Source organism: Enoplosus armatus, chromosome 12 (assembly GCF_043641665.1).
Source record: "Enoplosus armatus isolate fEnoArm2 chromosome 12, fEnoArm2.hap1, whole genome shotgun sequence".
Taxonomy (NCBI): domain Eukaryota; kingdom Metazoa; phylum Chordata; class Actinopteri; order Centrarchiformes; family Enoplosidae; genus Enoplosus; species Enoplosus armatus.
Window position 1 is genome coordinate 10,031,143 of NC_092191.1, and position 14,395 is coordinate 10,045,537.

At 41.3% G+C, this 14,395-nt stretch overlaps 1 protein-coding gene across 5 annotated transcripts; it reads right to left on the minus strand.

The window, feature by feature from the left end:
* Window positions 1–255: 255 nt before the first annotated feature.
* On the minus strand, window positions 256–11,755 carry LOC139293940 (phosphatidylinositol 3,4,5-trisphosphate 3-phosphatase and dual-specificity protein phosphatase PTEN). Of its 5 annotated transcripts, XM_070915631.1 has the most exons (11): window positions 10,975–11,755; window positions 6,894–6,978; window positions 6,688–6,732; window positions 6,544–6,587; window positions 6,081–6,319; window positions 5,652–5,793; window positions 3,730–3,798; window positions 2,431–2,597; window positions 1,577–1,710; window positions 1,429–1,522; window positions 256–1,255 (listed from the first exon to the last, which is right to left on the minus strand). In XM_070915631.1, the coding sequence occupies exons 1-11, from the start codon at window positions 11,051–11,053 to the stop codon at window positions 1,070–1,072; spliced, it is 1,284 nt and encodes a 427-aa protein (XP_070771732.1). In that variant the 5' UTR covers window positions 11,054–11,755; the 3' UTR covers window positions 256–1,069. The 5 variants fall into 5 exon arrangements, with proteins under 5 accessions (XP_070771732.1, XP_070771733.1, XP_070771734.1 ...); XM_070915632.1 differs by lacking the exon at window positions 3,730–3,798 and having other exon boundaries at window positions 1,429–1,558; window positions 1,610–1,710; XM_070915633.1 differs by lacking the exon at window positions 3,730–3,798.
* Between the last annotated feature and the right edge of the window lie 2,640 nt (window positions 11,756–14,395).

The following is a 14,395-nucleotide window of genomic DNA, read 5'->3' on the forward strand; positions in this document are numbered from 1 at the left end:
ATTTTCATTCTGCATCATTTTCATTAACTGCGAGCAGCGAAGGGAGAATATTACATAAACCTCTGATGTAATTTTCTGAGCATGACTCAAAGCACTGGGGAACCCCACGCAGAAGACACATCTCAAAGCTGGTTTCTTTAAGAAAAGACAACATTGCATACATTTATTAGGGATGGACGCCAATTCCAATACATGCAAATCACCATTGTCCTTTAAATGTAGTGTTGACATTATTGCAAACACTTGTCTCCCTGCTGTTTTGTGTATTATATTTTTATTATCTTAGGATAAAAAAAAACATTAACAATTACATGGGATGCCTTGTTCTGCATAATTTAACGTATACACAGTGGGAACAGGAATGGCAATGCTTTAGACATCACAGCCTCTTCATAACCCCGCCCACCCCCAACCCACTGCCCGCATGCAGTTTGCACTGCACAAAGACCAAAAGTCACGTGAGACAGCCTGCAAAGAGCACAAGAAGCATTCACAGTAAAGGAGGATAAGGAAGGAGGGGAGGGAGGGAGGGGGGAGTAAAAGATGAGGAGAAAAGGGGGGAGGAGGAGAAGAGAGGGAGTGAAACAAAGTGACTGCAGCACTGGCCTTGGTTTAGACAGGAGAAGGAGCAGCATAGTCCTAGTATATCATTCTAACTTCTCCCACACTTCAACTCCCGTCTCCTGATTGTGGTACTCTTTCCATTGTCTTTGACACAAAAAAAAGTTTGTTTTATATATGCATGTATATATGTATATACATATACGTATGTGTATATATATATATACATAAATACATTTTTATAGCTACAGCACCTTTTCCCATGGGGCAACAGTGTCAATACCTCGCACATGGTACATGGCCGTGCCAAAGAAAAAAAGAAAAATAAAAAAACAATATATTGGTCAGGATATTTATCTTTTTTTCCCTAAAATTGGCATTTGACATGATGATATTCTATTGCCGTCTGGGGGAGGGAAGGGACAAAGGTTCTTCTTTTGAGTTTATATTCAAGTTTTCTCCTTTTTTTTCTGGTGTATAATTTCTTCTTTTCCTGTTTAAAAAGAGTTCACACTTTTGTGATTTGCGTGTGCTGCTCTTCATCAAAAGGTTCATTTTCCGGATCAGAGTCAGTGGTGTCAGAGTATCGATAATGGTCTGGCTCATTGTCGCTAACGTCCGGGGTGACGGATGTCGAAGTGCTTGCCTCAGAATTCGAAGGCTCCTCCACGGTTTTCGTAAAATACAACTTCACCTGGAATTGCAAATTAAGAAAACTTCAGTCCATGCACTAAAAATAATCACAATCATTTCCCTTTCCATAAATATACTGACTGACTAAACAGCAAAGCAATTGGCTTATTCAATAACATACTAAGAGACAACAATTGATGAAAATAAATCCTGCCAGCTTCTGTCAACACTTACCTTGAAGTTTGGCGAGAAGTAGCGGTTAGCTTTGTCTTTGTTGGCCTTGTCCAAGTCGTTCTTGGTGAGCGTCAGGATGAGGTAGTCCCTGTCCCTGTCGCTTTCCCTGCCGCTTTCCCTGCAGCTGTCCCTGCACTCGGCACTCTGCGGCTGGCCCTGGCCCGATGCCGGTACCCCCTGCTGGCTCTCTGCATTGTTCACCGCCCCGTTCTCCATCTTGTCCCCGCTCTCCTCTGGTCCAGGGATGAAGAAGGTGTTCACCCAGAAGTGAAACATTTTGTCCTGGAGGGCAGAGGTGATGAGGAGATGTAATGAGAAATTGGGCGAAATAAGAGTATTCAAAAGGAACTTTTGATTAAATGAGTTTATGGGAGTTTTGTTTTTCTTGTCAACAATCTCAAAAGAAAAGTGTTAGTCCGTCTCTCAATACTTTCCAACTTCCCTTCCCTGTCCATGCGCTCAGCCCAAAGCCCATTTGTTTGTACTGAAGATGTGAATCTTACAAAACTGCTCACAAGAAATTGTTTATTTGTTGGGGACTATTTTCAGCCATGGATTAACACACATTTTGTTGCGTTAGTGAGCATTTACGGCAGCAGGACAATGAATGTTGGATTGACTCAACATATACTACAGTGCCTGTGTTCATGGCAATGAAGGAACTTGTCAACCAGTGGCGACGGTGTGGCTAATTGATGTGTTTTTGGACAATAAAAGAGGTCTATAGCACAGAGGAATAAGCTATTATCAAGCTATGGTAATAAAAATACATTTTCAATTTTGGTCATTTCATGACATTTGTTGACCATAAGAAACAATAAAAATACAGAATGCCGTCAGCCTTATCCTTTAAAAAAAAGCATAATTGTCATCCAGCTAAGTGAGAAAACGCTTACGTATTGTAATTTGACTTAGCAGACGTCAACAGCTGAAATGAGCTCAGAGACGAGGTCCAAGCAAATTAAGATACAATGAAAGCCCCTGAACACACACACGACTAACCTTCTTCATCATCTTATTCTGTTTATGGAAGAACTCCACTTTGATGTCTCCACAAACTGGCAGCGGCTGGGGGAATTCGAAAAACATGTGCTTGTCCTCGCGCCGTGTGTGAGCGGGGTTCGACGTGTGAATCTTCACTTTCAGCTGGTACACCACAAACTGGGGATCTGCAAAAAGTGTTGACGTTGCACGGTGAGGGAGGCGAGGGAGCCAAGATTATGAGATTTGTGAGGAGAAGACAGAAAACACCAAAAGAAGAGTGAGTGACAGTTGTGAACCAAGAGAGCAAGACAGGATACCAGTGTTATTACATGAGCTTGGCAAAAGAAGCCAGGTGCAAAAACATTATATCAAAATTAAGGGAGGAGAAAAGGAAAGTGAGAGACCACAAAATCTAACACCCAAAGAGACCCAGAACCAGAGACATAGGACCCTATTCTGATAGACAGTCACGGTTTGGTCTTGGACCAGCGCAACACACTGCATATGAAAAGGAGTTATTTTTTCCTGCCCCACTGTGCCGTGATTGGCTAGCTCCTTACTTCGACGCATCCTTGTGATTGGATGCTAGCTCAAATTTTTGGCAACTCTCACAACACTAGTGACACTACTGACGTTGACGATAAGGTAATAATACAAATATATTTAAAATCTTTGTATCTACGGAGAGGATGCAAGTCAATTTAACCCCTTGTTCATATAACATTTGCTTCTCCGCTAAACACATTACACTCGGTCTTTAATCATGTGTTGCCATCAGAAAAACAAAGGCTTAGAGAACTGTGTAAGATAACAAAATATCAAATGAAGGCATTCCAGTTAAAATAACTTTTGTATAGGGAAAAAGCGATGCTTATTATCTTAGCATATATTAGCCCCTTAGAAGTATTAGTGTCAGCGTCAGAACTAATCAGATATTTCCTATTTTGTAATAAAGACCAACTAGAAAATGAATGCAGTAAGTCACAGACGAGGGAGCACCTAGGATCTCCATCATCCTGGGGGCACAGCCGCGCTAACTGCTTGCATCCAATCAGAAGGACACGTTGAAGGAACAAGTGTTAGCCACACAGCACAGTAGGGCTGAAATAAAAAACAATAATAATGCATTTAAAAGAATTTGAACCCTTCCTTCTTCCTATCAGGGTGGGTGTGGTGTTGGAAATGACATATGCCTGTAAGCTAGTCCTGACCTGCTAGGCAACATGTCTACCTCAGACTGCTCCTGCCTGGTGGATCTCTGGGGCCATATAAAAAAAGGAAATGAGTGAAATAATAATGGATGAAAGGCTCATTTACCCCAATGCCAATTCCCTTTCTTGAAGCCCTGAGGGGTCGGCTCGCTCCTGTTTTTAACGGTACTGTCCCCTTAGAGAGAAAGAAGGAGATTATCACAAACAGGAACCTGGCTGGTCTGTCAGGAGCTCGACAGCACTAGCAGCCACAAACACACGAGCGCTACACAAATATTTACACATATTTACATCTACATAGCTTTTCTTTAAAAAAAACAAAAAACATCTAGTACGTGGCTTTAAAGTGGAGGTGTGCATGTTCAATACTTGACATGGGACCTGGTGCGTTGTGAGACACACAAAGCGGAAGGAGGAAAGAGGGAACTTGAGATTGCTGACGATCACAAATGACCACAAAACATCAGAGCTTTCTTTGGTGGATTCAACAAACAGAAATGTGTGATGTTGAGTTATTTGTTACAGAATTATCAAACCAGTTCTCCTCTTTTACTGCTGAGGTGAGCTAAAACCTGGAGGCTCGAAATGGGTGATGTGTGTGTGTACATGTATTAAAACGACAAACTCAGAATAGGGCCTTTTAGTTAGGCAGGAAGAAAAGGATCAATACAGCCATGGTTGTTCAGCACAGTTAGGTGTTAGGTGAAAAAGCCACCGAAATATAAGAAGAAGAGGCGCCTTTTCTGACCGACCGTTAAAAATGGACAAATTGACATACAAGAAAAGCATAACATTGTGCGACTCGTTTGAGCAGAAAAACAGGATTATCTTCCTCCTAAGACCATAAAAGATAACTATGTACAGTAAAATACACAGCATTAACATATGGACATGGACAATAAAAAAACATTTTTGCTGTCATTATCTGATGAGAAATTTTAACCAACGTTTCACAAATATCTGAGCGTGGATGGCTTGAATTATATTTTATGTTTTGGTTTCAGCACACTTTTAAAAATCAAGCACATTCTAAGTCCGACTGCTTTATGTCTGTCTCACTCTGCCACTGAACACAAGCGGACAACAAGTGGCACTGTTTGCATACACACCATTTTACAACAAAGTCATACCACTCAATCTCCGAGCAAACACGCAGTGATATGTAAATACTCACGATTGAGTGACTGAAACTAACTACAGTCACTTATTAACACTTGAATGCTGCACTATGGTATGCAGACATAAATCACTGAGCTAAGTATTTAATTCCTTTACTCACTTTTAGTTACTTCCTTGTTATGTATGAGTAAAGCACACAAAACTCACGCATATGTGGCTTTTACTGTACTGTCCGGTGAGTGAGTGCAGTTTACTTCCCTCATGCAGGGCTTTAAGTGCTCTACTCTGTTCAAACAGCGCATATTGTAATTCTTCTCAATACTGTGCACAGGAAAGTATTACATAGCAGAACATGAACAACTGAAAGCACACAGAGCCGGACTCCTATAAAGAAAATCCTAGAAAATATATGATGGCTCAAATACTTCCTTGCTCAACTTTGCAAGAGTTTGGAGGTTTCTGAGAAAGTAAAATTCTTAAAAGGCAATCAATTTCTGTTTTCATGTGCTTTTCCTCAGTGAGAGAATGTGGAAATAACATTTTAAAATCCCTTTATGACAAACAGAGGGGACTTCATTCAACAAGTTTTGTTTTTTAAGCAGGCAGAGAATATGTTGGCCATTTTTGTAAGCAGCAACAACAGGACTTAATCAATAAGAAGCTGCCCTTGTTTGTCAAAAGGTACAAAAATACAGCAGCGAATTCAGCCACACTTGACTCCGTTTTAAAATCCCAGCACAGGACGACTCAACTCTACCGTAGATGACCTGCTCTTTTCTATGGTGCTACGCTGCAGCGTGGGTGAGCCCTACAATGCACAACACATCCAAGCCTCTCGTTGCGTTTGAACAGCAGTATGCATGCCTACGCCCTAGTTGGGAGTTAAAGTCGAACATGAGCGTGACTCACTGCAGGTGCCCCCGCTGAACATAGGGAGAGTCTCGAACACCATTTTGTGGAAGAGGAGCGCCACCGGCTTGTACTCTAGCTGGTTCTTCAGTAGGTAGCTGTAGTAGTAGACGTAGCGGCGCTGGCTCGGGATCGTTACTCCCTGCAACAACACAAACAATGTTTAGAGATCCTGAACGCACAAATCACGCTTTCTTTTCTGTGTGTTCAAGCGTTTGAAACCAGAGCTGAAACTAAATCGACAACTATCTTAACAAAGTCACTTTTCAAGCTAAAATACCAAATATTTTCTCCTTAAAAAGGGAGTATTTTCTGATATCATTGTAAGCTGCAATTTGAATGTCACTTCGGGCTCTGAGAAAATACAATTGGGATTTTTCACAATTTTCTGCCATTAACTGGACATTCAGTCTCAGATTGATATCTCACCTTCTTGTCCCTTGTCCTGACTTCACCGTAAAAGTCAAGCGCTTCTTGGGCCTCCAGGAATTTGCCGCGATGGAGGAGATAGGCGCAGATCATGACTCCAGTGCGGCCCTTTCCGGCCTTACAGTGGATGGCCGCCACGTGATTGTCATCCTCGCTGAGCCACTGGTCCAGGTCTTCACAAAATGGCTTAATTAGCTCCAGCTGAGGAGGGTTGTGGTCTTCGAAGGGGTACTGTGCAACTGATGCGTGACGGGATGCAGGCCCACGCAAAGTTGTAACCAGAGAGGAGAAAAAAAATGTGCAAAGGAACACAGAGCAGACAGGTCAGAGGAGACAAGACAGGGAGGAAGACACAGTAGACATTTTGTGAGATTTTAATCGACCTTGCGTCGCATCAAGCTTTTAGGTCAGACGGTTTCTTTAAAAGAGGGAAAGCATCTATAGAACATGTAAAGCAGCCTACCTCTGCAGTTAAATTTGGCAGCATCGTAGTGTCTTTCTGCGCAGCTGAAATGGGAAGAACAAAATGCAGTTAGCGAACACACAGAGGAAGTTATTAAAGTAAACAAAGAGCAGTTCAGGTAGGAACATTATGTGGAACACTTACAGGTTGTAGATTTTGTAATGGTTTTTATGCTTTGAATCCAAAAACCTGTTTGGAAGATGGAGAACATAACCACATAGAGAATATATTTATTAGATCAACTGCCAGCGCAAAATGAATAAACAGAGATACTCTGAAAATAAAATGCTTTTGTCTTACATTTCCCTTTTCTATGATCACATAGCAGAAGCTGAGGCAACACAACTCACCGTACTACATCGTCTATATTGTTTCTGTACACGCCTTCGAGTCTCTCTGCTGGAAAGCCCATAGCAATGATGTTTGGGTAGATATCTGTTCAGGCAGGGGTCAAGGAAATGTACATTGTGTAACACTGTGAAAGGCGCCATTACAGGAGGCACTCAGCACTACATCTTTAATTTTAAGAATAAGTTGGTCTACTTATGCTTTCAACAACTATGTTAACAGGACCAAATATGTTACTACAAAGTTACTCCAGAAGAATTTGCCGTTAGAGCACAATTACAAGGATGCAGAGGCGAGCAGCAGAGCGTGTAAAGGTTTCAGCCAATGTCAATATGAGGGTGTCATTGTAGTTATGGATAGATGGGAGTACAGGGGAGGGGCGCTGATCAGTGTGTGTGTGTGTGTTGTGACAGATGGCCTTGACAGTGAGAGGCAGGCAGAGAGGACGGGAGTAACCATGCTCCTGCACGAGCCAGGCCCACATGTGGGTGCACGAGGAGAGTCTCCGCTCCCTGACCTGTATTTATTTTTAGAGCCCAAAGTTATATTGGGATGATCGCAAATGTTCGGCTTATCGCTCTTTCAAGCTCAGCCGGACCAATCTGAATATCTGCGAGATCGAATGCAGGGAACATGAAGACGCATGTAGATGTTTCAAACAAAAATCTTTTGTGTTATGACTTGCAGCAGAAGGTAGTTATTGTGTTTCTATGATGTTCAATGATGGACACAAGCAACACTTTACAAACCACACACATCAGATTCCACTACAAGTTTAACTTCTGGTTACATCACCTTTCTCATGCTACACCTGGCTGTCTTTACAGTTGCCTTACATGGTTGAACGGGGCTCCGTATTTCAGAGCAGGATAGTGAGGGAAAATGTCGTGGCCAATTACACGGTGACATACATACAATCTTAAAAGGCACACATCAGCGTCATGTTGCAGCAAAAAGAATAATCGAGTTGGCATGTACGTCTTTGAGGCTTGGCTGCAAACGCCTACCTGTAACTGAAGTCTGCTTGTCGCCATAAGCTGTGGGATTTCACACTTTAACCACCGACTAAAGGGCAACCTTTTCTTACACTTCCTGTGCCACGGTGTCAAAAATAGAAAAGCTGAATAATTCTAATTGAATGTGTCTGTTTCATTTTGAGCAGACCTTATTTTTCCAGAGTCAAATCACTTTTTAACTGGTCAGAAAAATTTGACACACGCATCTGACAACTCTGGTGAGAAAGCATGGCTGGCTCTGCACAATCTTCAACCTAGCTGGTGTGCACACATGCAAGTACCTGCACATGCAAAAACCCACACCCAAGAACAACCCTTTTCACAGTGCACACGCACTGTTCCTTGTTCTATCAGAAGACCTGCTAGTATAGAAAAATGTTGGAATCCAGAACATGTAGACATATTCAAAGATGAATGCAATTTCGTTTTTTAGCTGGAAAAAAAATTCACCAAATGGCAATCTTCAATAAATCCCTGTAAGGCAGACTCAATAAGTGCACTAACGCAGCTGAGGTATGCTCAACACATGCCTTGATGCATGAATTCAACAAGCCCAATAGCAAATCTATGCCATTATTTGCATACCGCCAAGCCACTTCCCTGTGGCTCACGACAGAGTAGCCTATCTGTACATACTGTGCCATAATCCCATCCATTAATGTCTCAAAAACCTAATTAAGAGCCAAATACAGGTTTTCTATGCTATTTGATGGGCTACTCTAACCCTTGGACCTACTAGCAAAGTGATCCCAGTCAGACTATTATAAGTGTTTTTAAAAAGCTGCAGAGCTCCCATGAGAGCCTCAGCCCAGGGCATGGGGGGCTTGGTGTCTGCAGCTGGAAGGAAACGCACATACGGGACCCCCGACGGAAGCTCCATGTAGGAGGAAAGGAAAAAAAAAAAAAAAGGGAAAATCTGCCATTTCAGGCACGCCTTTTCTTTAAAGCCAGCCCTGCCTCAGCTCTATGCATACGCCAAATCCACAACTGAGAGCAAGAGAGAGGGGGGGAAAGGGAGAGTGGGAACCGGCGAGCGCTGAGTGAGGAGGGGGTGGGGAGGACAGGAAAGGAGGAGAGCGGAGGAAAGGGGGCAAGCAGAGGGAGGGAGAATTAGAGTGGGAGTAGTAAAGAAAAAGAGCAAAGGAGAGGTGGTGGGTTGAGAGGGTAAGAGGGAGAGAGCACTCAGACGGCAACACTGATACAAGATCACTGGCAACTCTATTTTAAGGGCAATTCCCAGAACTGTGATACTGCATTACATAACTGCAGAGAGCCCATATTGTTTTTAGACACCATGCCAAAAATGATAAAAGGGATAGTTCAAAAGGGCCCACATCTGAACAAGAGGAGACTTCAAGCCAAAGAAAGATGCCACTCTTGAGTGTCGTGGCCCCTTCACACCTGCACAAAGCTCTCGAGGCACCACATAGATGTGACACAAGCTTTACCACATTATAAAACCAGGTGAGAAACAATCTGATCAAACGTTGTGATGCACACGTTTGAGCATCTGCAGTCACACATACATCCCAGCTGCCTCAATTCAGTTCAATGTGTCATCTACAGTGGCAGTATTGAATCAACGTAACTAGCACTCAGCTTTGCATTTCCATTCTTATAGGCTACTCAGCAATGTCATCAAGTAAATGCAACAATACTAATTATAACCAGAGGAAATGATGTCCATATATACCAAGGCCTGTTCAGTTTTTTTTCATGCTATACGGAACCAGATAAGGTGGCAATTTACAATCATTCTTATTATCGATTAATCTGCCAAATACTTTTCCCGATTTGTCAATTAATCATTTAGTCTACAAAGTGTGAGAAAATAGTGAAAAATGCTTATTACAATTTCGCAGAGCTTAAGTTGGCATCTTCAAATGCCTTGTTTTATCTGACCAACAGTCCAAAATAAACATTTTATTTACTTACATTTTACTCCCAGAGTAGACAAATTCGCATTTGAGAAGCTGAAAGTAATGGATTTTTGCAGAAATGGTAGCATAAAGACAGCAAGCAATCGATTATCAAAACTGTGGCAGATTTATCTTGCGTCAATCCATCAATTAATTGACAACTTGTTTCAGCCCTGAAACCACAAATATCAAACTCAGGACTCAAAAGGCCAAAAAGGCGGTTTGACTTCCCTTTTGCAAAGTTATGTGCACATCCACCACAACCATGACCTCTCTCAGCCCTGTCACACATTAGATTTTGCATTTAGCTGGTCATGGTCAACCTCATCCTCATCAGTTGCTAATCTAGTTTATCACCAGCCAAATAAGTACAAGTACCAATTTCTGTACCAGCCATACTGCACTAGGGAACCAGGTCAACTATTAACAGTGGTAATAAATGAGAAATGAGTCCTGCAGAGGGCCCAGAAATAGCAATTCTTAAATCTGGAGATGATCGTTTCTCCATTGAGGAAAGGAAAGTGCTAATTTGATTTTTAAAGATTTGTTGAGATCCATCAATGAATACTCACCCATAGAGGACATAGGTGAGGTGAGCTTCGGGATGTATGGCTATTGTAGGACTATTTGCAACATAATCCAGAAATCTACTATATAATGCGGTAACATACATTCTGTTTAGACGTATGAATATAAAACAAACATCAAATAGAAGGAAATTAGATCAATACTAGACATCATCTACCTGCTTTCATACACCAACTGATAAAAAACTGACTTAATGCCACTAATAATTTCACAACCTCGAGCTAGGTCCACCGCTGGGGGACTGGTAAGAGTTAAATGCCCTCTCGTTTTTTTTTTTTAACACACACTAATGTCCAGTTCAACGGGGTTTTCCAGCTATAATATGACTGTGACATTTATGTGTGCTGGTTTGACAGATCCACCATCTTTCAAACATGCTGGGTGACAGCAAAGCTGCGCTGTCTGACCAACTAGCTAGCTAGCTAAGTAGCAGGGAAGCTAACTACCTCACGTTACTCCACTGACATTTCTGGTTCCAGCTCTACTACTCAATGCAGCTATTACACATTACTAGTCAATATCCCGGGTGCTGTGAAAGTAAGAAACATAGGGAAGGATACATGTTAAGTCCAGGTCGAACCCATCCTCTTGATATCTCCTTTTGTTCCGGCTGACCATTTCTTTTATAATCGCAGCCATTGTAGCAGGTGACAGGAGTCTATATGGGGTAAATGATGAAAACAGGTTTTTTTAGTATCGGCTGCCTGGTCGTGTATGTCGCAGTCAATGGGTCTGCTCTCGGTCGCTGGCTGCTCTCTGAATTTTGCAGGTCCTCGCAGAGACGTGCTAGCCAGCAGAGCTAGCAGTGGCTGTCGGTAGGATTAGAAAGGCTTCCTCTGGATCATAAAGACGGGCCTTGCTCTGCTCCTCCGTGCAGGCCCGACTTTCCCAATCCTGCAATTCGTCTTGCAAATAGCCCCGAATAAAATACATGCAGTTGTCCTCGGAAAAACCTTTAGATGCCAGACACGGTCCAAGCCGATGGCTCAATCGCAGCAGCCGCGATTGACAGCGAGAGGATAGAGAACTCACCGGTTCCCGAAACCCGTATCCAGTCACTCAGACGTAGCTAGCTCGCTAGCTAACTAGCTAGCTAGCGCAGCTAGCTAGCAACAATAGCTAATGCTACCTCCTTTTTCGATCCAAAAGCCTCCTAACGATTCAACATTGTCATCGACTGATTGCCAAGAACACATCTGAAAAAAAGTGACAGGCTCCACCTTAAATGTATATAGACTATACAAAGATCAGAAATCTGCACAGATTGGTTTGACAGTTCCGTCCCGGGGAATCATCTTCTTTTCTCGTTCCTCTCGCTCCAGCTGAACTCTCATGCTCCCATCATGGCCTCCACCGAAGGAAAAAAAGAAGGTAGAGCAGGCTGGGATTTTAGAACAAATATCCCACCGCCTTCACTATGTAGTTCCACCGTTTAACTAAAACCGGCAAATACAGTATTAACCAATGTTGTTTCAACAATAAATATTAGATGCTGGCGAACAGCTACTGACATATGTAATTGTTTTAACCCTAAAAAGCGCAACAACCGAGTTATTTCGTGCTTCTGGCGGAAGGATAAAGTGAGTCCGCGTGCGACGCTCCCTTCTGTCAAAGTGATCACGTGTGGCTGTAATTAGGGAAGTTTCCAACATAATGTCACTTTTCGCGGTTTAAACTGTCATTTCAAGCTATAGAAAATACATCCTTGTAACCTATCAATATATAAAACGTATACTATGTTTACAATGGAAAATTAATGTACTTTACTGTACCTTCATTGTCTTCTTCATACAATCTCCTCACATCAGTCCTAAATTATATGTATTAACATTGTTAATTGCATTGGTCATATATGTTATTGTTGACATTTTATTTATTTAAAATACTCATTTATTTTTATTGATGCACACTAGAATAAAAAGTCACATTATGCATGCTTAAATTAAAGATACATTAATAACCTAAAGTTATGTTATGATATTTTCCATAATGATAATAATAATAATAATAATAATAATGTTATTCTCATGAACACTTGATGCAAAATATTTATCTGAAGGAAGTTGTAGGGTAGTATTTTACAGGGTTTGGATTGGAGCTGAAACAATTCAATTAATCAATTAGTCGATTCACAGAAAATTAAAGCATTTTCTATAATCAATTAATGTTTGTTTTTTGTTTTTTTAAAGGCCACAGATGTGCTGGTTCCAACTGCTCAAATGTAACTATTTACTGGTTTTCTTATTCCTTGTGAAAGTAAATTGAATTTCTTTGGTTTTGGAGTTTTGGTCAGACAAAACGAGCAATGTGAAGACGTCACCTTGGACTCTAGGAAATTGTAATGGGAATTTTCCCTATTTTCTGACATGCTATAGACCATCGATTAAGTGATTAAGTGATGAACTGGAAAACTAAGTGGCAGCTGCATTTCCACCACACCAGCAAAAATCACTGCATGTGACTTCTGCCTTTCAGAAAGTGGCTCTGGAGTCAGGGCTCATTATTGTTATAGCCAAACAGCACCAGCCATTCACATCCATGATGCAAAATAAATGAGGACATGATCTCTTCTAATGAACTGTGTGTAAACAGCAGTCTACATCTGGAACCATGGTGGCCCTACTCGACCCAGGTCGACAGCTGTGCAAACCATCCTAGATAAAATCTGTGATAACTAATTGACATTTTAAATCATACTTAAATAAGCAGCCTTGCATATCAACAACGGAGTGGAAATAGGTAGTACATCACATTTTGGGGTGTTAAAATAGTTAGCCTATATTCAGAAATATTAGGCCTGTAGGACACAAGAGATTTACACCAGTAGCCGTCCTGGTCATTTCTCAGTGACATGACATGTTGGATGTTCAGAGTTGGAGATTTTATAAAGTACTGAGGGTGCAGTTCAGCAGATTTAAATGGGGTTACCTGGAACATCGCAGATTAAATGATCTGATCCCGTGTGAGGCTAATTAGGAATCTGCTTCTTACAGGGGAGACTCATAGAAGAACACTCATCTCATAGCAATGTAAGCTCTTACGGCTTAATGACTGGTAAAATTAATCAGTCCTTCAAGTTCACTCAACCATCTCTTAAGTGTAATTCGAAAGCGTCTCAGGATCTATTTAATCTGTTATAAAAGATCTAGCTGGCAAAGCCAATCCTATGCAAACAAACATGCACAAGATATTAGACCATTTTAAAGAACATCACCACTGTTGACTGTCACAGCTGCTAGTCTAGCTCTCTGTTTAATAGAAAATCAGGTGAACAGGTAGACACACAGGACTATCTTGTCTGGTCTCAGTGAGATAAGTTATCATGATGAGTGCAGTTATCAAACCTATCTCCTATCAGAGAAACCCAAAGTGATTGTGCCCTTTTACAGTAGTGTCTCCTTCTGTCATTTTTGTGTTTTTCCCAGTTCTTGCCAGCAGATGGCAGAATTGCACTTTTGGCTTTGCAGCCCCCAGAATGCCACACTGCCCAGTCGACTTCAAACTTTAACCTCCAATTGATAACTATGCACCCTGTACAGACAGAAGTTAATCTTAGGTATGTTGCATAACCAGTGGCACGCAGACGAAATCAGGACAGAGATATCACTGAACACATTTAAATCCATTACATTAAAGGGAATCTTGTTTAGGCTACAGTATACAATATCCAAGAATTAGACAGTCACCAATGATTCAAAGTAACAAATAAGCTCCTTTATAACTGCATTTTACATACTTTGTCTTCCTAAAACTGCAGGTCCTTATTACATGAATGCACACGCCCACTTTGTAACATCAGAGAAATCTCAGAGACATTTAAGGCCAATGCCAGCAAGACATTTAAACAAATGTTGTTTTTATAATGTTGACATTTGAGAGAAAGGCACTTTCACATTATAAAACAATCTATGTTGTATTTCACAATAATATGAAACATTAACACAATTAATTAATTAAGATACATACAAGTAAATCAAATAG

Excerpts from the sequence above, each read along its gene's own strand:
- LOC139293940 (XM_070915629.1), bottom strand. The coding sequence starts at position 11,053 with ATGGCTGCGATTATAAAAGAAATGGTCAGCCGGAACAAAAGGAGATAT. Across the intron at positions 6,320-6,543 it reads TGCCAAATTTAACTGCAGAG|TTGCACAGTACCCCTTCGAA; the intron begins GTAGGCTGCTTT and ends GTCACGCATCAG. Across the intron at positions 1,711-2,430 it reads AGAATAAGATGATGAAGAAG|GACAAAATGTTTCACTTCTG; the intron begins GTTAGTCGTGTG and ends TCTGCCCTCCAG.